This window comes from Lutra lutra, chromosome 11 (genome assembly GCF_902655055.1).
Source record: "Lutra lutra chromosome 11, mLutLut1.2, whole genome shotgun sequence".
Classification (NCBI taxonomy): Eukaryota; Metazoa; Chordata; class Mammalia; order Carnivora; family Mustelidae; genus Lutra; species Lutra lutra.
In genome coordinates this window covers 70,846,747-70,871,728 of record NC_062288.1, presented here as the reverse complement: position 1 = coordinate 70,871,728, position 24,982 = coordinate 70,846,747, and the positions used below count along the sequence as shown (strand labels likewise).

General features: G+C 40.3%; 1 protein-coding gene across 4 annotated transcripts in view; it reads left to right on the top strand.

Annotated features, from left to right (window-relative positions):
• The window catches only part of DOCK4 (dedicator of cytokinesis 4), a 427,767-nt gene that overhangs the window by 381,089 nt on the left and 21,696 nt on the right, over positions 1-24,982 (top strand). For all 4 annotated transcript variants that reach the window (XM_047694527.1, XM_047694528.1, XM_047694530.1 and 1 more), the window contains 5 exons: positions 1,156-1,242; positions 3,016-3,120; positions 8,078-8,219; positions 9,655-9,821; positions 12,448-12,534. In XM_047694527.1, the coding sequence (XP_047550483.1) occupies positions 1,156-1,242; positions 3,016-3,120; positions 8,078-8,219; positions 9,655-9,821; positions 12,448-12,534 (588 nt within the window). The remainder of the gene's footprint in view (positions 1-1,155; positions 1,243-3,015; positions 3,121-8,077; positions 8,220-9,654; positions 9,822-12,447; positions 12,535-24,982) is intronic.

Sequence of the window (24,982 nt, the reverse complement as noted above, 5' to 3'; positions counted from 1 at the left end):
AGAATCTGATCACAGTTGTTTATTTGATTTGAACTTTTGGATGCTTTGGTGATACGTGTCTTAGATTTAAATATATCTCCCAAAATGCGAAGGTTAAACAGGAGACTAAAATACAAACAGTAGCTGTCCTTCTTTTACAAAACATAATTGCATAACTTGATGCAAGGAAATTGCCTCTTTCCTATCGTCCTTTATTATGTATCTAAATACCCTGACATATCATTTGTTACATTAATAGCAAGGAAATGCCTTTGTGTCCTCCTCTGGTGAAGTTTCCATCTATAAGCTGTTATAAAATCCTGTTGTGCTTATTTTGGCCCTTCAAAGGGGTTTTTCACTAGATCGGGGGTTACAAACGATGGCCCATGTGTCAAATGGCTCAGCACCCACCGTTTTTGTACCACCCACATTCTAAGAATTGCTTTTACATTTTAAAGTGTTTGAAAGATATGGCAAGAAAAAGAATATCTGACAGATGAAAATTACATGAAATTCGCATTTCGGTGTTCCTAGATAATAGCGTTATTACAGCACAGCCACGCTTATTCACTGTGCCTGCTTTTGTGCTTTAATGGTAGAGTTGGGTAGTTGTGACAAGGACCATGTCGCCCACCAAGCCCGAATTATTTACTGTCTGGCCTTGTGCAGAAAAAGTTTGATGACCCTTGGGCTAGATGAAAGAATTTTTGCATTTCTGCTGAGAGTAACCAGCTGGGTTAGATCCTCACAATTTACAAGTGCAGTCGAGCCAAGCAAGGGCTCGAGCATGCCAGCTGTGGATAATTGGGCCTTAGGGGTCAGTGGTAATTCCCCCCCTTAGCACCGAGGGCCCGTTTATTCATCTACTTGGCCATTGTGGAACTGTAGTTATTTCAAGATGATGATTCTGAAATGATTCCAGAAAATGTTTCCACACCATATGTTCATGCCTGTTGTGGTGGATTATATTTTCTCACTTCCTAAAGATTTTTAATAATTTACATGTTAATTGCATGCTGGTATCAAGCTTAAAGTGGCAGTGGTACTATTAAAGGTAGACTGTAGAGATTAAGAAGTAAGGCCTGGTGATCTGAAGGCAGTCCCACCCTGTCCTCTGGGTGGAAATGAATGAACGTTGTGGGACCATTAGTGTTTGTATCATTCGTTTGTCCACAGTGTTGGGAGAACGGCATCGTCTTGTGCCGGAAGATCGCGGAACAGTATGAGAGTTATTATGACTACAGAAACCTGAGCAAGATGAGGGTAAGGAACCTGGATGCGCACTCATCAGGCAAAGGCATCCTTTTGTCATTAACCTTCCAGTATCGTTCAGTAAAGCTAACTTTGTGATCATCCCGACCTGTCTTGCAGAAAGCTTGTTTAAGGGAAGTCTTTCCTCTGCAGCGTACTCAGCTGTTTATATAGAGAAATAGCAAAGGCTTCTAATTAGTACATGGAAGTGAGCCTTTGATCTCTTCTAAACATCACGTCTGCAATGTGCAATCTAATCCATGATTGATTCTTTTAGTTTGCTGAGAAGTCTCTGTACTGTTTGAAGAGAAGCTCACTTGTATGCAGATCTCTGCCGCAATGTACCATTCTTAGACCCCAGTCTGCACAAACAGTAGACATGGCTAGCTCACCCATTTCTGACCACTTCAAGGCTAAATTCTACAGATGTCATCTCTCTTTAGCTGTGGCAACTTGTGTTATGTGCGATACCGGAACCAAGGTCTCGGTACCCAAGAACCCAGGGAGTTCAGTATTCTGTGCTCCTGAACCAAACATTTTGTCCCTTTTCTTTTCAGGTTCAAATGGGTCCCTCTTGCTCTCTGAGTCCTTACTCTTCAGAGCCATGAGCATTTTGTGTCCTCTTATCACACTTAAGTTCTTCAGGGTTTCTAAAATAGAAAGATTGTGATGTTGCCTTCTAATTCTGAGGTAGCAGTTTATGGGATGATATTGTCAACCTTTAACAGCTCATAAAACCCCATACCTCACAAGTAGCTCACTCAGCCTGCAGGAGCTGGTATAGTATTTCATGCCAGAAGTTCATCGATGTTTCTTCTAACATGAAAACCAACGAGGAAAAAAAAAACAAAAACAAAAAACCTTGTTTCAACTTCAGTCCATCATGCTAGGTCTGGCAGGCACTGCAGTTCTATATAAAAACATGTCTGTGCTTCTCTTGGCATACACACCCTGTAACAGAAGCGAGGTTATAGTGTTTACCCGGGAGAGCCCTTGGGTACCATAGTCACTCCGATTTTTATAAACCCAGAGCATTACACTTCATGCCAACGGCTCTTTGGGGTGCTGTTACTGGGGGCTGGGGGAGGGGAGAAGTTTTCAAGAGCAATATTCGTCTTTCTCTATAAACCCTGGGGATGATAATACCATGAATGGAAAACCATAAGCTTTATGTGCGTCCTAGTGCTGACATGGTTAGAGATACACTTAAGAGTTTTCAGCCCAGACAGCACTTGGCACGATGGGTCTCCTCGGGTTCGGTTTATCCCTGTCCAGCCTGTGCAAGCTTGCACCTTCCAAATGTCCTGAATTACCATGACCAAGAAGAACCAAATCCACAGGTGAGTACATCTAGTGCTAGAATTTTCCAGAAAGATTGGGACTCTAATAGTTCATTCATTTTTTTTTTTAATTCATGTTCATCTTCATTTAATTGTGAAGAAAATATTTTCTCGATAGGCTTTGTGCATAGAAATTATTTTCTTTGGTGAGAACATGGAATAATATTTGATCCTTTAAAGTCAGGGTCAGCAACCTGTAGCCTGTGGACCTGGCAGGACTGAGCAGTTATGACAGGGACCATATGGCCTGAAAAGCCTATGTTCTTTATTCTCTGGCCATTTCCAGAATCATTTTGCTGATCCCTGCCTTAAAGCACAGAAAGGGAGTTAAACCTTCTTTTCTGAAAGAAAAGTTCTTCTTCATAAAGAATAAATATCCTCTTCTAGAAACAGGGAGAGCTGAAGGATGAGGTAAAATTCTTAGAATTCTCCTCTGCTTTCCTAGATGATGGAAGCCTCTTTGTATGACAAGATTATGGACCAGCAACGTCTTGAACCAGAGTTCTTCAGAGTTGGATTTTATGGGAAAAAATTTCCATTCTTCTTAAGAGTAAGTTAATACACTATTTAATTTGTTGTTATACTTCTAAAATAGATATGCCACTCAAGAAAACCAAGATGTTTGAAGACATTTCGTCCTTTTAGAACAATAAGAGATTTTCCTTTAACGTTTTTAGTGTGCAGACACCGTACTAAATCTAGAATACCTTGTTTTGAATAATTTCCCAAGTTATCAAACAATGGTTTGAGTTTTCTTCCTAAATTTCTAAATGCACTATATCTTATGAGCAGTCTTTGGTCATTATAGCTGCTCCCCTGTGGGAGTGCTGTTTACTATTCTGTTCAGTCTGTGATTTCCATAGAGTTAACAGTAGAGAAAAATGGCAGGGCATTGCAGGTGACATAAAACACTGCAGGCTCACGTCCTGTAGAAACTCCCTCCAGAATCACGTAAAGAGCCCAGTTAGTGATTTTGTGAAAAGGTAAATGTCACCCAGCCAAGAGATGCCATTTATTGCTAGTATAAACTAATTCTACCAAAGTAAGTCTTCTAGACACTAAGGTACCTTGTGGATCATAAAATACTTGACTCTGTTCTTACCATTTTTTACATTGTGCCAAGTCGTATGTTACATGCTTGAAGGCTTACTTAACCCTTCAGGGTATAAAATCTTACTTACACTTACTTATATGAGAACAGTAGTTGGGAGAGGAAATGTACCTCCCCACGTAACTGAGGAGAAGTTTTGGGAATACTTGAGAAATTGAGCGAATTCATTCCAAACTCTCAATGTCAGCACACAAATGCTTTGGTAGCTGTGTTGCCCTGTTTTAACTGCCGGCACTTATGAATACTTATAAGATGGGGATACTTGGAGGAGGAGGGAGAAGAGGAAGATTGGACTTTGTTATTTGTTTAATAATCATTAACTTGTCTCACTTTTAAAATGAGAGTTTTATATGTATGTTTTAATTCATATATTTACATGTAAAGTTTATATGTATATACATACACACTAAATATAGATCTAGAGTCCACATTTTCCAAACACCAGGAGCAAAAATTCATTTTAGGGTTACATTGAGCATACCCTCAAATGACAGGTTGATTGAAGTGACTGTGTATTTTGGTGCCATGTAGACGTGAGTCAAATCTCCTTGTTGGGTTAAAAGGGAGTCTGCATGTCGGTGTACATGGTCACAAAGCTGACTCTGCAGATGGACCTGAGGACAGAGGAAAGCTTGATTCTGGATCAAAAACAGAGATAAGTTTAGAACACTTGCTGACTTTGAAAGACTGAGTTTTGAAAGTGGACATTCTAGGCCAGGGCTGTCATTAGCAACCCCCTTCCTGGTGTACATGGCCAGGATCCTTGTGGTGGGAGAAGGGGGACAGTCTAGCGCAGAGGGCTGGAGACCCCACAGGAAGGTCCAGACGTGACTCTGGTGCAACACATCCCCTTCCTTTCTCGGTTCAAAATCAGGCAAAGTAAAAGGTTACTTTTTCTTCCTCATCATACTCAGGGTACAGTGTTTACAAATCATAATATTGCCTACAAAAGTATTTTAATTTCTTTTAAAGATCAGAAGAAAAAAGTGAGTGTTTTTGGCTGAAGAACTTGTTATAATGTATATTAACTTGTATATTATACATTAGATTATGTATTTATTTGTCCCTATACCAAATCAGTCTCTCAATATGATTTTTAATACATTTTTATAGAGGAAGGGGCCCACAAAAATCATATTGTATCATAATGTGTTCATACTGATCAAATGCTGAGTTTAGCTAGCAAGTACACTGTGAAGTATCTTAGACTTAGACCCATTTATCTTATAAATGAAACCATGATAATTAAAAGTGTAAAGTTTTTTTTTTTTAATCAGAAGTAGTTTAGGAGCCACAATTTTAAAGAGAATTTAGCAAAGTAGAAAACTGAATTGGTTAATAAAATAAATTTTATTACAAAGTCGATTGGAATAAATCAACCTATTAATAGTCTTTTCAAAACAGCTTTTCTAGATATAAATGGCATTTTCTTCAAAACGAAGAGAAGGGTCACCCTCTATTGGTTTCTAAAGGGCACCACACCTTTCAGAATTATGGGGCTGGATCTCTTTTTAGGAAATCAGATTCTGGTCTGTCCATCAATTAAAAAACAAGCAAATATCAACATTAAAGATTTCCTCATTGATTAATTCCAAGATAATTTTTGAAGTTGCAATAAATTAATACATTTATATAAGCATATGATCTAAATAGGTTTTTTTTATCCTCATGAAAAATTGACATCTCTTTATGCACAGGATATCTCTGAGTAGTGATTTGTCTGAAGAGAATGACCAAGGTCAAGGATGAGAGATTGACTTTTCATTGTATGCTCTCTACTGTTTGGGTTTTTGTTTTGTTTTGTTTTTACCAGAGATATGTATTTCCTTTTCAGAAAAAAAAGACAATTAAAAAAAATTTAAGTGTGAACAAATGTGACCCAGCAATTCTACTCCTAGGTATATACTCAAGAGAATTGAAAACATATGTTCACACAAAGAACTCTACACAAATGTTCATAGCAACATTATTCACTATTGCCAAAAACTAGAAGCAGCCCAAATATCCATCAGCTGGTGATGAATGGATAAACAACATATGGTATATCTATGCAGTGGGATATTTAGCAATAAGGAAGGAATGAAGTACTTACATATGCTACAAAGTGGACGAACCTTAAGTACATGTTAAGTGAAAGAAGCCAGTTGCAAAAGACTACATGTTGTATGACTCCATTCGTATGAAATGTCCAGAATGGGCAAACCCATAGACACAGAAAGTAGATTAGTGGTTTCAGAGGTCAGGGGGTTGGCAGAGGAAACAGGGAGCGACTGCTCATGGGTATGAGTTTCTCTTCGAGATAATGAAATGTTCTCACGTTCAATAGTCATGATAGTTGCTCTGTGAATATACTAAAAACTTTCAAAAGCGTATATTTTATGGTATGTGAACTATATCTCAAAGCTGTGATTTAAAAAAAAAATGTATTGATGGGGGAAATGCTTCATTCCTTTTCATTTCTTGACAACTCCATTGTGTCCCCAAGTTCATTGCAGGATGACTTCCTAACACTGCTGAATGATTATATGCTTAAAGTAACCCCTGGTTTTATAAACTGCTATAATATGTAAGCATTGCCTTAAAAAGGTTGTAGTTATTAGAGTACTTGGATATTTATTTGGGGACTTCTGTAATATGTACCATAGATATATGTACATGGTCTTATTTTATCAAGCAAATTTATTATCTTTTGAGTAGAATAAAAAATACATAGCTTCAGAAGGTATACCTTCTTTTCTATAGAAAGTCTTAAACACGGGATTGCGTGGGGGTCCTGATTTCTAGGTAGTCCGTCTTTGCCTGTGTTACCAAAGGATCATGACTTGGGGTTTGTGAGGATTGGCGGCAGGTTTTCAGAGCCCACTCCCCGCTGTGTCCTCTGCTTGCCTGCAGCTGCTTTTTTCTCAGCTGCAGTCCTCAGCCCCCTGCCTCTGGCTCAGATTTGTTCCTCAGGGCATTTGTGCAATCGTAGGAACCTCATCAGGCTGAGAAATGCTGAGAACCTTGGGCCTTAGCTAGCTCTCCAGGCCCCGAACCGCTCCCTCTTTCTCCTAAAGATCTTCAGCGCATATCATCCACAACCTTTTGTGGCACCAGTAGCCACTAGGAGTTTTTTCTGGCTGTATCAGCCATGTTCAGCAGAGACAGAGCTCAGCCCTTGGCCCCACATCTGAGCTTGAATACAGTACGTGTGGACAAAGTACAGAAGGATCTTGATCCTTGGTTCCCAATTCTAAAATGGGGTGGGATGTGGGAGTGACTGCCTCTCAGGTTTGGTGGGTTAAGTGAGATAAGTGCAGAGTGCCTCCTCGGTGACTGTTTGCAGCTGTTGAAGCTTTATGACCGTTACACTGGCCGAGTCCCTCTTACCTAACCTGACCAGTGAGGTGCTTTTTTTTTTTTTTAAGATTTTATTTATTTATTAGAGAGAGAGAGCACAAGCAGGCAGAGGTAGAGAGAGAAGCAGGCTCCGCACTGAGCAAGGAGCCTGATGCGGGACTTGATCCCACGACCCTGGGATCATGACCTGAGCCAAAGGCAGCGGCTTAACCAACTGAGCCACCCAGGTGCCCCAGTGAGGTGCTTTAAGGACCTCACCCAGTGAGGTGCTCTCTAGCCTACCTCAAGGACAACCTTCACCATTTCTACCTGAATAAGAGATAGTCCCAGCCCACAGAGTACTTACACATCTTACAAAACAAACGAACAACAACAACAAAAACATTTAAAAAAAATGTATCCAACATTTGGCAAGTCCCTGAAAATCCTAAATCTCAGTTTGGGCCAGTAAATAAGATTCTTGGCCACAGGAAGCCGAGCTGAGTTGGTGATGGCAGAGAAGCTTCCTGTGCGAGGCCTGCTGAGAGCGGGAATGCAAACAGGCTCAGCCTTCCTTTCTTCCATGCCACGATCCAGTGTGGAGGCCCATCTCTGCAGCTTTCATAAAGAATGCATTTTTGGAGATTGCATTTACTTTCTTTCCCTCCACATTGAGAATTTATCCACTCAACTCTGTTACCCAGCTTATAGTAAAAAAACAAAAACAAAAACCTTTAACACATGTGCTCCTTAGCATTTAGAGGGAACATGATTCATGGTTTGGTGCTCTGAGAATCTGATGCCTCTTTACACCTTAGCACACGAACTGGGAGGAACGGCACGTGCTGGCGGCTCTGACCTAAAGCATTGGAGAGCAAAGTTCCTGATCCTTGCCCCTCATTTTTCATATCTGGGCAAATTTTTCAGATTGTTTTGCTTTTTTTTTTTTTTTTTCTGTTACTGTGTATAGATGTGAGGCGTGTGCTCACTTCCTGCTGGGGTCTTCTTTCTTGGCTTCTCTCTGTAATTAACGCACTCCATTATGTCGCTCTCATTTCTTTGTTTATTTTGCCTCCAGAATAAGGAGTTTGTGTGTCGAGGGCATGACTACGAAAGGCTGGAGGCCTTCCAACAGAGAATGCTGAATGAGTTCCCCCACGCCATCGCCATGCAGCACGCCAACCAGCCCGACGAGACCATCTTCCAAGCGGAAGCTCAGTGTATCCACACCTAGACGGGCTGCACTGCAGTTAGAGCCACGGGCCGTTAGCCGCAGAGCAATTTCCTGCAAGGAAAGCCTCTGGCCCCTTTGCTGTGTTCCCACTCTCTCCCTCTTTCTCACTCATCTTGATTTTAGCTTAGCTCCTTCTGAACAGAATTGTTCTAATTATTGTCACAGTGTCAGTGGAAAGGAAATCCCTTAAGGATTCTGGTAAAGAATTTTTTTTCCTTTTAATTAAAACTTTTCCCTATCTCCGCCCTGCTTTTAAAGCTTCTTTTAGTGATTTCCCTTAGAATAATTTTCCTCCAGCATATCCTGTGGAAATATTAACTGGCACATATCATTCACCCCCTTTTCCCTTGATATTTTTATTCTGGAAGGAAGTGCAGAGAAGGATCATACCTTAATATCTTTGGGGAATTCTTGGCCATGGCATTTTGGACAGCCTTTGATGACTGCTATATAATTGACACTTCCATTATCTAAATACAAACAACTCAACTGAAATTACCCAGGCATTGGAGACAAAGGGAATTCACCCCAGCACTCCTTCGTGAATGCTTCTATCTCTTCCCTAAACTTAAGATCTGGGAGAAGACAACAAAAGCCCATTGATAATCATGGATACCATTTCAAAGTAGAAAATAAAATGCAGCAGAAGCAAGAAATTAAGGGAAAAGATTTTGCTATCCTTCTTTGAATGAGAAGAGAAGAAGGTAAATATACAAGTAAATAGGATACCCCCTTTTTAAAATTTAAATTTAAATTCAATTAGCCAACACACAGTACATCAGTTAGTTTTAGATGTAGTGTTCAGTGTTTCTTGTGATACCCCTTTAATGTACTTTTTAAAATATCAACTACAAAAACGCTTTGCTTATCAGTACAAGCTTTGGGAGAGTGATACCACAAGTGTGGGAAGGCTGGAGACACAGAGCTTCACACAGGTAAATAGAAATTATTGTCAGAACTGGCCATGTCTTTGGTCATGGTTGCATGGATATTTATACATTATTTTACAAACATTAAATTAAGAGGGGCCATGCATGGGCTAAAGATAAAATTGTCTCTTAAACAAGGTTTAGAATAATATAATTTTGAGTACCTAAGATCCAAGCCATTCCCACCCAACCCCCAACTAAGAAAAGAAAGAAGAAGAAAAATTAGCGATAAATAAATTCACAACATATGGATATTTTAGCCAGATACTTTGTCAGAATCACCTACCTAAAACTAGTTCAAGACCTGTAGTTTGAGAAACGATTTGTTGCGAACTGAGTTCTTGGCACCTTCTTGGCGGTTTTTAAAATGACTTTGACCCAGGGGAAACACCAGATTGTTACCCAGCCTCGGTTCTCTGCCACAGCTCGGCTCAAGCCAGATTTCCTTGGCGTTTGCCAAGTCGGGTTTCCTCCTTGACTTTTTAATCCTAGATTTACAGATCTATGCCGTGACTCCCATCCCAGAGAGCCAGGAGGTCCTGCAGAGAGAGGGTGTCCCAGACAACATCAAAAGTTTCTATAAAGTGAATCACATCTGGAAATTCCGCTATGACAGACCATTTCACAAAGGCACTAAAGATAAAGAAAATGAATTCAAGGTACCGTGCGTTCTTATTACATACAGTTTCCTATGAGCTCTTTGGAACAAGCCCCACGATAAGCATTTACACAGAATAGAATTAAGTGATAGAACCAGAAGGGACCAGAAATCATTGAGTCTCGTTGATCTCAAACTCAACGGTATATCAGAGGGCCGTGGGATGCTTTTCTAACCAAGCAGAGTTCTTAGCTCAGGAATCCTGACTCAGTAGGTCTGAGAGGAAGGCCTGGGAATCAGCTTCTTTGTGACAGTGCTGGTGGCCCTCAGACCAATCTCTGAGATGTCACAGTTGAGCTTAGTCCTGTCACTCATTCATGTTGAACAACTGTGGGGCTCACAGGATATTTGTTCTCAGATACAGGAGTCTGCAGTGAGTAAAAAATGCTTGACAGAAGGGGCACGAAGATTCTGAGACAGGAAGCAGTAAGGTAGACGGCTGTTACCTTGGAAGATTTCTGTGCGATCTCCTGCTTTTTCTGGTTAGAATGGTGTGTCATTAGGACTTCTGAGAAGACATGGAATGAAAGCAAACCACAGACTCCCTGCATGTACAGAGTTGTCCATTCTCAGTAGCTGTGATAAGCCTTGTCCTCTGGAGCTCTTTTGGGCTGGCTCACAGCCCTACTGGGGCATTGTGCCGAGGGTACATTATCTCTTCTTTCCTTGATAACAGTGACCAAGTGAGACCAGGTAGATCCCTGGTTAGTTAGTATTCCCCCCTACAAAGAATGCAAAACAGACCTATTCCTGTGGGTTAACTGGCTTAGCTCCCTTCATCACAGAGTCTCTACTTAAGCTGGAAAAGGTCCTCCTCACACTGTTAGCAGAGATCCTCTGATGTTAACTGTCCTCGTTGCCTCTGCCTGCATGTCAGTTCCCAGCTGTAGCTCCAGGAATGGGGCACAGCCTGGCAATCAGAAGGGGAAGCTGGGGTCATTCTGCAGCGTCACGATGGGCCTCAACACAGAGCAGTCCTCTGTGAAAGGAGGTCTGATGGGTTACCTATCAAGACAAAGAAACTATTGGAAGACCGTACTGGGATGTCATTGAAAAGATTCATGATCACTTTCTAGTCCTTTTGGAGATTTACATTTTTCTTTGTGTCCCACAAAACCAGTTAACGGTCATTAGTTTATGGTAGCGTTTTCATTGCAATTGTGTTCACTGAATAGTAAGTGTGAGATGCACTGGAGTCAGGCACATTCTAACTACCCGCAGACCCTCCATTACGACCCACACCTTCTAGAACCTTCTCCTTTGTACTTTCTACTGCAGCACATTTCCTCATGGCCATCACTTTATCAGTGGTATAGCAGTCCCCCTAGAAAATAATGATAAATCTGGCTCCTTGATCCTGGACTTCCAGCCCTCAGCATCTGGCACCAAAGTGCCCTTCCAGAAGCCTCATCTGTGCCACAGCCCACACTTATTACACCCTCCCTCTGGGCTCCAGCAACCCTGGACTTACTTCTCCATCTCGTGCTGCGCCCTTTCCCTTTCTCCAGCCTCTTGCAGGCCTCTGCGCGGGCTGCTTCCTGCTGCCTGCCGTGCTCCCCGCTCCCTCCGCCTGGCAAACTCCTACACGCTCTTCAGCATTCCGCTCACGTGTCACCTCCTCTGAGAAGAGCTGTCCTCCTCCCACCAGCTGCTGTGCCTGCCTGCTTCCTTCTGCTCTCCCCCAGCACTGCAAGCATTCCTTTCTCTTTGCCATGAGCCCTTCCCTGGCCACTCACCTTCCTGTCACCACTGTCACTGCTGTCACAGGTACTCTGCCATATTCCTTGCAGTATATTGTGGCTGACACGAAGAAATCCCCCCATTTTCTGTTGTTCTGGAATAAGTGGCACTATTTCAGGGATTTTGTGAAGTTTATTATCCTCTTGAGAAAAAGGAGGCATAGACACAGAAATGGGATTGACAGAAGAGAAATCTGTCATCCACAGTGACTCTTACCAAGGACCAAGGCAGCTGTGGCTTCACGTGTCATGGGGATGCTCTCCTGGCCAGAGGAAGCCTCAGCTCTTTAAATACAGATCCTCCTGGATGATGGCAGTTGAAATGGGCATGAGAAAATGTGGCACAGTGAGGTCGGAAGTTCTAGTAGGTAGGGTCTGGGAACTAGAATGTACCCCCTGGGGGGTCACATGGCCTCCTTGATGTTTAGCCTCTTCCTCTTTAAAATAGAAAGATGGATCTATGTGATTCTTCATGGTCCTTTCCTCCGTGACTGTGTTGACTGGCTGTCGATATTACCCCTTCCAGATAAAAATGGCAAGACCTTAAGGAGTGAGGGGGGTTTAAATTGGAATTTGAAAGAACCAGCAAAGGAAGTAACATGGTAGCCTATTACTCTATTTTAAGCTTGCTGTCTGAAGTCGACCATGTAGTCCGTGAAGGAAAAATTGTCCGGCAGCACAGAACGGGAATGATTAACACAGCGTCATTGGTATCTTACTGTGACAGCTTCACGAGTATGAAGGGATTGCCCACAGGCTAGAAGGGATACTAAAGAAAAGCCTACAGAAATAAGCAAACCTGACCAAATTGAATGGCTGACGTTAGTCATAGCTCAATAACTAGAAAGAAAGGACACTTGGGGACTTAATTTGTTTTGTATTCCATAGAGTCTCTGGGTGGAGAGAACATCATTATACTTGGTGCAGAGTTTACCTGGAATTTCCCGCTGGTTTGAAGTGGAAAAGCGTGAAGTGGTAAGCATCAGAGCTCATTCTCAAGTACTTTCCCATCACACTTACTCAGCGGGAGTCAGGCCATATATTAATTGCTTCTGCTGTTGACTCTGAGTCCCCAGAGGCACACAGAGTAAGGTAGTGAATGCTTATGGTATTGACCCCTGTGACCAAGGCTTGAAGGGGAACGTGACTTATCCTAGTCCAGCCAGCAAGAGGCATTCCTCAAAGAGAACTATGACCACAGTATGGAAACACGGCAGGCCCTTGAGTCAAAGAGCTGGAATTCGAATTACTGTAGGCCACTGGGAAGAGGTTCTCTACCTTGCCTTATTTAATCATTAATCATCCTACCGAAACTATAAAGTATGTATCCCACCCACTCTTCTTACAAGTTTTCACCAGAAGCTAAAAGCATCAAGACGTTGAGAAAAGATAGACTGGAACCCAGATTGTCCCACCTTGAAAGCCAGTCCCATCCATCTCTTTGAGCTCAGTTTCCTGACAGGCAGTGTGAGGCTGGTGCAGGGCCACAGCTCGCTGTCTGACATGCGGTAGCTCCGGGCTGCTCCTGATGGCAGTGGGGCAGTGGGCCTGAAGGCAGCTGTGTGAGTCTCACTGAGCCATCCTGGATGAACACCAGCTGGAAACCAAAGGGTGTTCTTCTAGAACCTGGAAACCACAGCACTCAAGAACCCTTCAGCTTGTTCAAAAGGCCCCAGTTTGGGTGCTGATGGCTGTTGTATCGGGGTGAGACATAGCCTGCTGCCTGTGTCGCTCCTCTGGCTGGCAGCACCTTGATGGCAGCAACCAAGCACCGTCCTCCCTCCCTTGCTACATCCATCTTGACTGAAACCAGCCCTGTTTCTGGCGTATCCTGTAGCCGTATCCTGTAGCCGATCAAAACCACGAGAGTTGTGAAAATATCACTGAACCCCTTTCTTACTGAGGTAACAAGCCTCCTCTGTCACAGAATACGTAAGAGCAGCTCCTGCCCAAATGGCCTTCCAAGCTTGGAAACCGCTCATCTTATGTTCAGTGAAGCTGAGGATTTAGTGGCATTTTCCTTTTACAGTGCTGAAAAATTCCCGTGGCTTCCTAAAGAAACGGAACTCAGTTCAGTAGACTGCCTCAATGTAGTCCCGTTCTTGGAGGGTCTGAGTCAAGGGTCCCCAAAACTGGTTGCTTCCATGGTATACCCTGGTACCTTGCATGGACGAGGGGAGGCTGCTGAACAGTCTCACAGTCTTATTATGCTTCCTTCTGAATGGGCCCAGCCCACAGAATGTTCTTAGTCATCTTGGACTGCATTAATGATGCAGAGAGCCTCTCCGGCTACTTAGTACCCAGAATGTTAAACTCTCTGAGGCCTCACCAATGGTCCTAACCCTTGAAATATTACCCCCTACCTCCCCCTCCCCTTCCCCTGTCACACACACACACACACACAATATTCATAAAAAGTACCATGCTGATGATTAAAGAAGCATGACAAAATACAACCTTTCAAACATCAGCTGCCTACTTTATTAGAATATATAATCTTACATTCTTTCAAACAGAACAAATTGGACTACTTTGTTCCCTGAACACAGCCCACTCATAACAACCTTATGTCTTTCTCTTGTTCCCACTGCCTGAATGTCCTCACCTTCTACTAAAGTTGCTGATTTACTGCTTCATTGCATGGTGTATAAGGCCCTCAAGATCAGGGGCACATAGTAGGTACTAAGTAAATGTATGCCAACCTGAATTGAAATTCCTATGTACAGTGCCAAAATCGAAAAGATTCTGAAAACCAAAAGATGTTTTCCTAAGTTCAGCTCCAAACTCCATTGGTAATAAGCCTGACCTGATCTGATGTAAGACCATTTGTGATCTTTATTTTGTTTAGTATGAATATTCGTATGTCTTACTGCAGAAATGTTAATGCATTTGGTTAAAGAGAATTTCCCCAGACCCTGTTTGAGAATTACATAATAGACTCCACGTACTGTATATTACATTTCTAAAACCTGAAATTTTCTGAATTGTGGAACATCTGGCATCAAAGGTTTTAGATGAGATTATGGGCCTTTATTCTCTAAATCATAGCCCCAAAATATATGATCCCATTCTTTGAAAGATAACAATGCCTTCGAACTACTGTTTTTTCAATAATTGTTCTTATTGTCTTGAGAACCAACAAAAAAAATCAACTTTTCCTGGTTAATAAGTAAGCTCATTTTAAAAATTTTAAACAAAATTTTAAAACTACAAAAGAAAGGTATAATGACTTTTTAAACTCCAGCTACAGATAATGAGAATATTTTCTCATGTCACATAATATCCATCAGAAAAATCATGTGGCTCTACTTTCAGAGTATATGCAGAATCCGACCCCTCTTCACCATGCCCCCAGTAATAGCGGCATCTAGTGTGTGATTTCTGCAATAGTGTCCTAAGCGGTCATGTGTTTCTCCCCTAACCCCCTACGGTCATTTTTGTGCACAACATCCAGTGTTGTGCTTTTAAATTTAAGTTGTATCCTATAAACGTAAAGAAAAGATATTATGAACATGATTTACCCATCATTTTACTTAAACAACTATCAAAAAGACCAGTTTTGTTTTACCAACACCACCCTGTTTTATACAGGATTATTTTAAAGTAAATCTCAGACATCATATCATTTCATCTATAAGTAATTACGTATATTAACTAAAACACATAACCACAATATCATACATGATCCCATCTAAAAATTAACGGTAATTCTTTGACATAAGATATCAAGTCAGCATTCACACTTCACCAAGGGTCTATTTATTTTATGAGTTTTGGTTTTTTTGTCATTTGTTGTTTGAATTCAGATCCACGTAAGGGCCATACATTGCAATGGGTTGAGAGGTCTCCTAAAGTTCTCTTGATCTATAGGTTCTCCCTGATATATATATATATATATATATATATATATATATATATATATATATATATATATATATATTTTTTTTTTTTTTTTGCGTTGCAATTTGTAGACTGAACCTTTGGGGTAATTTAACATGTTTCTTTGTCCCTATATATTTTTTGTAAATTGGCAGTTAGATTTAGAGGCTTGATACAATGTTGTTATTTTTTATTTTTTATTTTTATTATTTTTTTGCAAGAATACTTCATAGGTGGTGTTACATGCTTCTGGTTGTCTCTTTCTTGTTGCTGTGTTGGCAGCCGCCGATGGTGATGGTCTTACTCTATTAGGTATCACAAAATGGTGCTATTTTAGCATTCCCTCTTTGTTTATTCATTGGAACACTTCTATAATGAGAAACGTTCCCTCATCCACTATCTGATTACCTGAGGTATAGCAAAGGAAGGATAATGTGCTATAGAAGTAACCAGAGAAGTTTTTGTTTGTTTGGTTTTGTTATTAGTATCATTAGTAATTCATGGATTTATTTTTTTTAATCCACTGCAGTTATCACTCTTATTGATTTTTCAAGCTGTTCCATTTTGCCCATTGGGAGCCTCTTCAAATTGACTTTGGAGTCTTTCTGGTAATATCCCAATAGTTGTTACAGAGCTAACACGAAGAACTGGGTTGTCAAATCAGATGTGGGAATCAGCAGCAAACTTTCCTAATAACTTTAAGGCAATCAGGAGCCTCAGATGAAGCGGAGAGACATCTGAGACCTCAAGCCTTGTCCTCCAGGTCTGTCTTTCCCACATCAATAATTATTTGGAATAGATGGAGTCTCCAAGTAGGATTCACGGGATTCCTCATCCAGGGAGTACATTTAAATTATGAAATATTCCATTTTGTACTTCAAAGAGTTATAACACTTTTCTGGGACATTCTGTAGGAAATCATGTCTCGTGGCTTCTGGGTATTATTAGTATAAGCAGTTTTCACTGAGGACACAGATACTATCTCATCCTCCTGGCAATTTATCTTAGTCTGTTTACTTGAAGGTTCAGTTGACAAGGGGATAAGACCCAATCACCTGCCTTGTTTTCTATCCCCCAAGGATATTTTCTCCTCCATTAAAGAGAGTGAATGAATCACAGACCAGCTGCTTCAAGGTCTTCCTCCCAGCTGCCTTCCTGGCTTAGTGGGATGACTAGGTACTCCATGCTCATTCACACACTCCCTACCCCAGACCTTAAAACAACCATTTCTCCAATAACTCCTGCATCTTTGTAGTGGAAAACAAGATTTAAAGATCACAATCTGGGGACTAGATGAAAAATAATTCCTCAGTGAACATCTTTTTACACAATATTCTTTGCATACTTCTTTGACCATCTCCTTAGAATAATTTCCCTAAAAGTGAATTGATCTATTAATGAGTCCACAATTTAACCTTTGATTCATGGGCCAACAATGGCATGTACCACCTTATGTCCTGTCTGGTGGGGATAACTGTTCTTGGGAATACCCATTTTCCCAACAACCCTTCAACACTGGGTGTTGTGTTATTTTAATCTTTCCAAATAACTGATAAAAATTGATCATAAGAGGGTTAATTTTTCTTTTTGGCATTTGTTGAATGCTAGGTAAGAATATATATTTTTGGTACATCTGGGTGGCTCAGCTGATTACGCACCTGCCTTTGGCTCAGGTCATGATCCCAGGGTCCTGGGATCAAGTCCCACATCGGGCTCCCTGGTCAGCGGGTAGTCAGCTTCTCTCTCTCTCTCTCTCTCTCTCTCTCTCTCTCAAATAAATAAATAAGATCTTTTTAAGATTTTATTTTATATCATTAAGGTAGAGGTCACTGATTCAACCATATTATATAATACCCAGTGCTTATTACATCATGTGCCCTCCTTACTGCCCATCACCCAGTTACCTCATCTCTCCACTCCGTGCCCCTCCAGCAGCCCTCAGTTTGTTTCCTATGATTAAGAGTCTCTTATGGTTCATCTCCCTCTTTGATTTCCTCTTCTTTTATTTTTTTCCTCTCTTCTCCTATGATCCTCTGTTTTGTTTCTTAAATTCCACGTATCAGTGAGATTATACAATAATTATCTTTCTCTGATTGACTTATTTCCCTTAACATAATACCCTCTAATTCCATCCACATCGTTGCAAATGGCAAGATTTCACTTTTTCATGGCTGAGCAGTATGTGTGTGTGTGTATATATATACACACACACACATATATACCACATCTTCTTTATCCATCTATCTGTTGACATATATATATGTATTTTATATATATATATATATATATATATATATATATATATCACATCTTCTTTATCCATTCATCTGTTGATGGACATCTGGGCTCTTTCCATAGTTTGGCTATTGTGGACATTACAGCTATAAACACATGGGGTGCAGGTGCCCCTTGGGATCACTGCATTTGTATCCTTTGGATCACTGCATTTGTATCTTTGTAATAGATACCTAGTAGTGTAATTACTGGGTAGTAGGGTAGCTCTATTTTCAACTTTTTGAGGAGTCCTCATACTGTTTTCCAGAGTGGCTGCACCAGCTTGCATTCCCACCAACAGTGTAAGAGGGCTTCCCTTTCTCCACATCCTCACCAATATCAGTGGTTTCCTGACCTGTTAATTTTAGCCTTTCTGACCAGTGTGAGATGGTATATTACTGTTTGGTTTTGATTTGTATTTTCCTGATGCCAAGTGATGTTGAGCATTTTTTCATGTGTCTGTTAGCCATTTGTGTGTCTTTGGAGAAATACTTGTTCATGTCTTCTGGCCATTTCTTGACTGGATTATTTGTTCTTTGGGTGTTGAGTTTGATAAGTCCTTTATAAATGTTGGATACTAGCCTTCTATCTGCAAAGACATTTGCAAATATCTTCTTCCATTCTGTCAGTTTCTTTTGGTTTTGTTGACTGTTTCCTTTGCTGTGCAAAAGCTTCTTATCTTGATGAAGTCACAGTAGTTCATTTTTGCCTTTGTTTCCCTTGCCTTTGGGATGTGTCTAGCAAGAAGTTGCTGTGGCTGAGGTCGCAGAGATTACTGCCTGTGTTTTCTTTCCTCTAGGATTTTGATGGGTTCCCATCTCACATTTAGGTCTTTCATCCATTTGGAGTCTATATTTATATATGGTATAAGAAAGTGATCCACTTTCATTCTGCGTGTGGCTAATTTTCCCAACATCATTTGTTGAAGAGACTGTCTTTTTTCCATTGGGTATTCTTTCCTGCTTTGTCAAAGATTAGTTGACCATAGAGTTGAGGGTCCATTTCTGGGTTCTCTCTTCTGTTCCATTGATCTATGTGTCTGTTTTTGTGCCAGTACCATACTATCTTGATGATTATAGCTTTGTAATAGAGCTTGAAGTCCAGAATTATTATGCCACCAGCTTTGGTTTTCTTTTACAACATTCCTTTGGCTATTTGGAGGTCTGTTCTTGTTCCATACAAATTTTAGTATTATTCCAGCTCTGTAAAAAAAAAAGTTGATGGTATTTTGATAAGGATTCCATTAAATATATAGATTGCTCTAGGTAGCATAGACATTTTAACAATATCTGTTCTTCCAATTCATGAACATGGAATGTTTTTCCATTTCTTTGTGTCTTCCTCAATTTCTTGAATGAGTGTTTTATAGTTTTCTGAGTACAGATCCTTTGCCTCTTTGGTTAGGTTTATTCTTAGGTATCTTATGGCTTTTGGTGCAATTATAAATGGGATCAATTCCTTAATTCTCTCTCTTCTGTTTCATTGATAGTGTATAGAAATGGAACTGATTTCTGTGCATTGATTTTTATATCCTGACACTTCAATGAATTCCTGTATGAGTTCTAGCAGTTTTGGTGTGGGGTCTTCTGGGTTTTCCACATAGAGTATCATGTCATCTGAGAAGAATGAGAGTTTGACTTCTTTGTGGATTCACATGCCTTTTATTTCTTTTTGTTAACTGATTGCTGACTGTAGGATTTCTGGTACTCTCTTGAACAACAGTGGTTATAGTGGACATCCCTGCCATGTTCCCAACCTTAGGAGGAAAGTTCTCAGTTTTTCCCCATTGAAAATGATATTTGCTGTGGGTTTTTCATAGATGGCTTTGGTGATATTGAGGTATGTTCCCTCTATCCCTACACTGTGAAGAGTTTTGATCAAGAAAGGATGCTGTACTTTGTTAAATGCTTTTTCTGCATCTGTTGAGAGGATCATATGGTTTTTGTCCTTCCTTTTATTAATGTAGTGTATCACATTGATTAATTGATTTGCAGATGTTGAACCAACCTTGAAGCCCAGGAATAAAGCCCATTTTGTTGTAGTGAATAATCCTATTAATGTACTGTTGGATCCTATTGGTTTGTATCTTGGTGAGAACTTTTGCATCCGTGTTCATCAAGGATATTGGTCTGTAATTCTCCTTTTTGATGGGGTCTTTGTCTGATTTGGGGATCAAAGCAATGCTGGCCTCAAAAAACAAGTTTGGAAGTTTTCCTTCCACTTCTATTTTTTGAAACAGCTTCAGAAGAATCAGTATTAATTCTTCTTTAAATGTGTGGTAGAATTACCCTGGGAAGCCATCCAGCCCTAGACTCATGTTTGTTGGGAGACTTTTGATGACTGCTTTAACCTCCTGACCGGTTATGGGTCTGTTCAGGTTTTCTATTTCTTCTGTTTCAGTTTTGCTAGTTTATACATCTCTAGGAATGCATCCATTTCTTCCAGATTGCCTAATTTGTTGGCATATAGTTGCTCATAATATGTTTTTATAGTTATAAACTATAGTTAAACTATAGTTATAGTTTTATAATATATTTCTTCAGTGTTGGTTGTTGATCCCTCCTCTTTCAATCATTATTTTATTTATTTGGGTCTTTTCTCTTTTCCTTTTGATAAGTCTAGCCAGGGGTTTAGCAATCTTATTAATTCTTTCAAAGGACCAGCTCCTAGTTTCACTGATCTGTTCTACTGTTCTTTCGGTTTCTGTTTCATTGATTGCTGCTATAATCTTTATCATTTCTTTTCTCCTGCTGGGTTTAAGCTGTATTTGCTGTTTTTTCCCCCAGCTCCTTTAGGTGTAAGGTTAGGTTGTGTATTTGAGACCTTTCTTGCTTCTTGAGAAACTTGTATTGCTATATATCTCTCTCCTGGATCACCTGAAATAATTGTGTTTTCATTTTCAATTTCCTGGTTGACCCATTCATTCATTAGTAGGATGCTCTTTAGCCTCTATGTATTTGAGTTCTTTCCAAATTTCCTGTTGTAATTGAATTCAAGTTTCAAAGCATCGTGGTCTGAAAATATGCAGGGAATGATCCCAATCTTTTCATACCAGTTGGGACCTGATTTCTGACCCAGTGTGTGATCTGGTCTGGAGAATGTTCCAGGTGCCCTTGAGAAGAATATGTGTTCTGCTGCTTTAGATTGGAATGGTCTGAATATATCTGTGAAGTCCATCTGGTCCAAAGTGTCATTCAAAGCTCTTGTTTCCTTGTTGATCTTCTGTTTAGATTATCTGTCCATTGCAGTGAGTGGGGTATTAAAGTCCCCTACTATTATTGTAGTATTATCAATGTGTTTCTTTAATTTTGTTATTAATTGGTTTATATAATTGGCTGCTTCCATGTTAGGACCATAAATAAGTACAATTGTTAAGGCTTATTGGATAGACATTTTAATTATGATATAGTGTCCTTCCTCATCTCTTATTACAGTCTTTGGTTTAAAGTCTAATTTGTCTGATATAAGGATTGCCACCCCAGCTTTCTTTTGATGTCCATTAGCATGGTAAATGGTTTTCAACCCCCTCACTTTCAATCTGGAGGTGTCTTTGGGTCTAAAATGGGTCTATCTCTTGCAGATAGCATAGTGATGGTTCTTGCTTTTTTATCCAATCTGGTACCCTTCGTCTTTTGGTTGGGGCATTTAGGTCATTTACATTCAGAGTAACTATTGAAAGATACGAATTTAGTGCCTTTGTATTACTTTACAGAGTCACTGTTTCTGTATATTGTCTCTGTTCCTTTCTGGTCTATGTTACTTTAGGGCTCTCTCTTCACTTAAAGGTTACCTTTTAATATTTCTTACAGGGCTGGTTTGGTGATCACAAATTCTTTTAGTTTCTATTTGTCCTGGAAACTTTTTATCTCTCCTCTTTTGAATGACAACGTAGCTGAATAAAGTCTTCTTGGCTGCATATTTTCCTCTTTTAGCACCCTGTATATATCATTCCAGTCCTTTCTGGCCTGCCACATCTCTGTGGACAGGTCTGCTGCCAGCCTAATGTTTCTACCCTTGTAGGTTACAGACCTCTTGTCCTGAGCTGCTTTCAGGATTTTTCTCTTTGTCTTTAAGATTTGCAAGTTTCCCTATTATATGGTGGGATGTTGACCTATTGTTATTGATTTTGAAGGGGGTTCTCTGTGCCTCCTGGACTTGAATGCCTGTTTCCTTCCCCAAAATAAGGAAGTCCTCCACTATAATTTGCTCTAGTGTACCTTCTGCCCATCCCACCCTCCACTTTCCTCTTCTTCTGGCATCCCAACTATTCTAATATAGTTTGAGTTTATTGTATCACTTATCTCTCGAATTCTCCCCTCATGATCTAGTAGTTATCTTTTTTCAGCTTCTTTATTATCCATAATTTTGTCTTCTATATCACTAATTCTGTCTTCTGCTTCATTTATCCTTGTTAGTGGCTCCATTTTTTATTGCCTCTCATTAATAGCCTTTTTGATTTTGACTTGGTTAGATTTTAGTTATTTTATTTCTCTAGAAAAGGGATTCTCTAGTGTCTTCTATGCTTTTTTCAAGACCAGCTAGAATCTTTGTAGCTGTTATTCTGAACTCTAGTTCTGACATCTTACTTATATCCATACTGAGTAGGTCCCTGGCAGTCAGTACTGCCTCTTGTTCTCTTTGTTGAGGTGAGTTTTTCCATCTTGTTATTCTGTCCAGAGAAGAATAGATGAACAAGAGAACAAAATACCAAAATGGCAACAACAACCCCAGAGAATTAGACACTAAACAAATCAGAAGAGAGCTGAAATCAAAAAAGATAAAATAATAACTTTTTTTTTTTTTAAAGAGAATATAATCAGACAAGTGAACAGAACAGAGCAATACACTATATCCTTAGTGTATTTTGGTCTGTTTGTTAGAAGAAACTGCATCTCAAAATTGTAAAGAAAGAAAAACATACATATACAAAAAGAAAATTAAATGCAATAAAAGTACAGAATGTAACTCTGAAAATGAAAATTTAAAAAGATTTTTTTTTTTAAAGATTTTTTTTTTTTAATTTATTTGTCAGAGAGAGAGGGAGAGAGAGCAAGCACAGGCAGACAGAATGGCAGGCAGAGGCAGAGGGAGAAGCAGGCTCCCCACCAAGCAAGGAGCCTGATGTGGGACTCGATCCCAGGATGCTGGGATCATGACCTGAGCCGAAGGCAGCTGCTTAACCAACTGAGCCACCCAGGCGTCCCTAAAAAGATTTTTTAAAAGGAGTTGATAAAGTAGGAAATTAATGGAAAAGGAAGGAGAAAAAAATTAAAATTGAAATAGTAAAGAATCATGGGGAAAATATCATGAATTCTATATACAGTTTTCCCCTACCACTGTAGTTTTGCACTTCTATGTGATCAGTAAACTTGGTCTTAGCCCCTTCTGGGGGAGGGGCCTGTTGTGCTGATTCTCAGGTCTCTTTTCCCTGGGCAGTATTATACCACCCTTGTCAGTGGCCAGGCTAAGTAAGTGGTTCCAGACTTCTCAAAGTGGCTTTTGTTCCCTGAAGGCTTTCTGTGCTGGCTTAAGAGGATGAGAATGAAAATGGCGACTTCCCAATCTCCCCAGTGCCAGAACCCAAAGCTCAGGGTCCCATTCAGCAGTGCACTTTCAGGGAAAAGCAGTCAGTCACTCCTGTCCCCCTGGTCTCCACGCACACTCCGTGCTCACCCAACCTGTGACTGAGTGTTTCGATCTCAGGTGTGTGACCCCTTTTTGAGTCTGCAAACCCCGCAGGCTCCTTCGATACATACTTGCACCACTCCTCCCCAGGGGAGGAAGGGGGTTCTTACCACAGTTCTGCTGCTTGCTGGGCCCCTGCTCAGAGAGCAGTCACCAGACTGTGCTGCTGTTTGCGGTATATGGCAGCACCAAGCTCATAGCCCACTCCAAGGCTTGCTAACTACAGCTGGCTTCCCTGCTCCGATGCCTGGGAGCTCTGCTCCACTGGTCACCCGATCTTCCTTTGACTCCGGGGATCTGGAGACCACACTCTCCCTCATAGGATTTTGCCCAGCTTTCAGGCAGAGACGTCCTTCTCCATAGCAGACTTAAAGTTCCGATTTTGTGCTCGCCTGCTATGTCACTTTCCAGTAGCTCCATAGGCTTCCCCTCCCCCAGTTTATCTTCCAAAATATCCCCTCAGATTTGCTTCTCAGCACCTCCTACCTTGCAGAAAGTGGTCGCTTTTCTATTTGTAGAATTGCAGCAATTCTTTTCTTAGATCTCCGGTTGAGTTCACAGGTGTTCAGAGTGATTTGATAGATAACTAGCTGAATCCCTGGGACCAGAGGAAACTAAGGTCTCCTTCTCCGCCATCTTGGACTATTCTCCCATTTTGTTTTCTTTTTAAATTTTTTTCATATTAGTAGCATTTGAATTTATAAAGATGAGCATGATTTTTTTTTACCATTGGCCAAAACACATATAAAATTTTCCATCTTAATTATTTTTAAGTGTACAGTACAACAGAGTTAACTATGTGTGCATTCTTACGCAACAGATCAGTTTCATCTCACAAAACGAAAACTCTATACCCACTGAACGTTTCCCCTCTTCCTCCTCCCCAGCCCCTGCCAACCACTGTCCTGCTTTCTAAGATACCTTTTTAACTTTCAGTCCATCCGAGTCCTCACCCTTTTACTTTCTGGTTCAGCTTTTGTGCTTATAAAACAAATGTTTATTGTCACAAATAAATACCCACTTGCCAGCGCTCAGTCAGGGAACATTGCTACTAGCACCCTAGAGGCTTTTCATGTACCCCTTTCTAGTGACAACTTGCTCCCTTTCTCTTACATCACCACTGTCCTCACTTTTATGGTATCCATTCCCTTTCTTGGTTGATCCTCTAAGTTTGTTTCTCTAAAATAAGTCAATTTAGTTTTGCGTGATTCCAAACTTTATGTAACAGTATCATAGTGTGTATATTCTGATTTGGTTCTGTCACTCAGTATTATTTGTAATGTTAGTCCATGTTATTATTACCTGTGACTGAAGTTTGTTTGCATTGCTGGGTGCTATTCCATTGTGTGAACATACCATGATATATTTATGCATTCTCTTATCAACAGGGATTTTTGAGACATTTATGACCATTTTTGTACACACATTTTCTTCACACACATCTACATACATCTCCTCCACTTTTTTTTCCAGAGATAGGCAAACATAGAACTGCATGTAGGACCATGAAATATAGTAAAGAAATCATTAACTTTAGTAGATAATGCCAGACTGTTTTCCAAAGTGATTGAAACGATTTGAACTA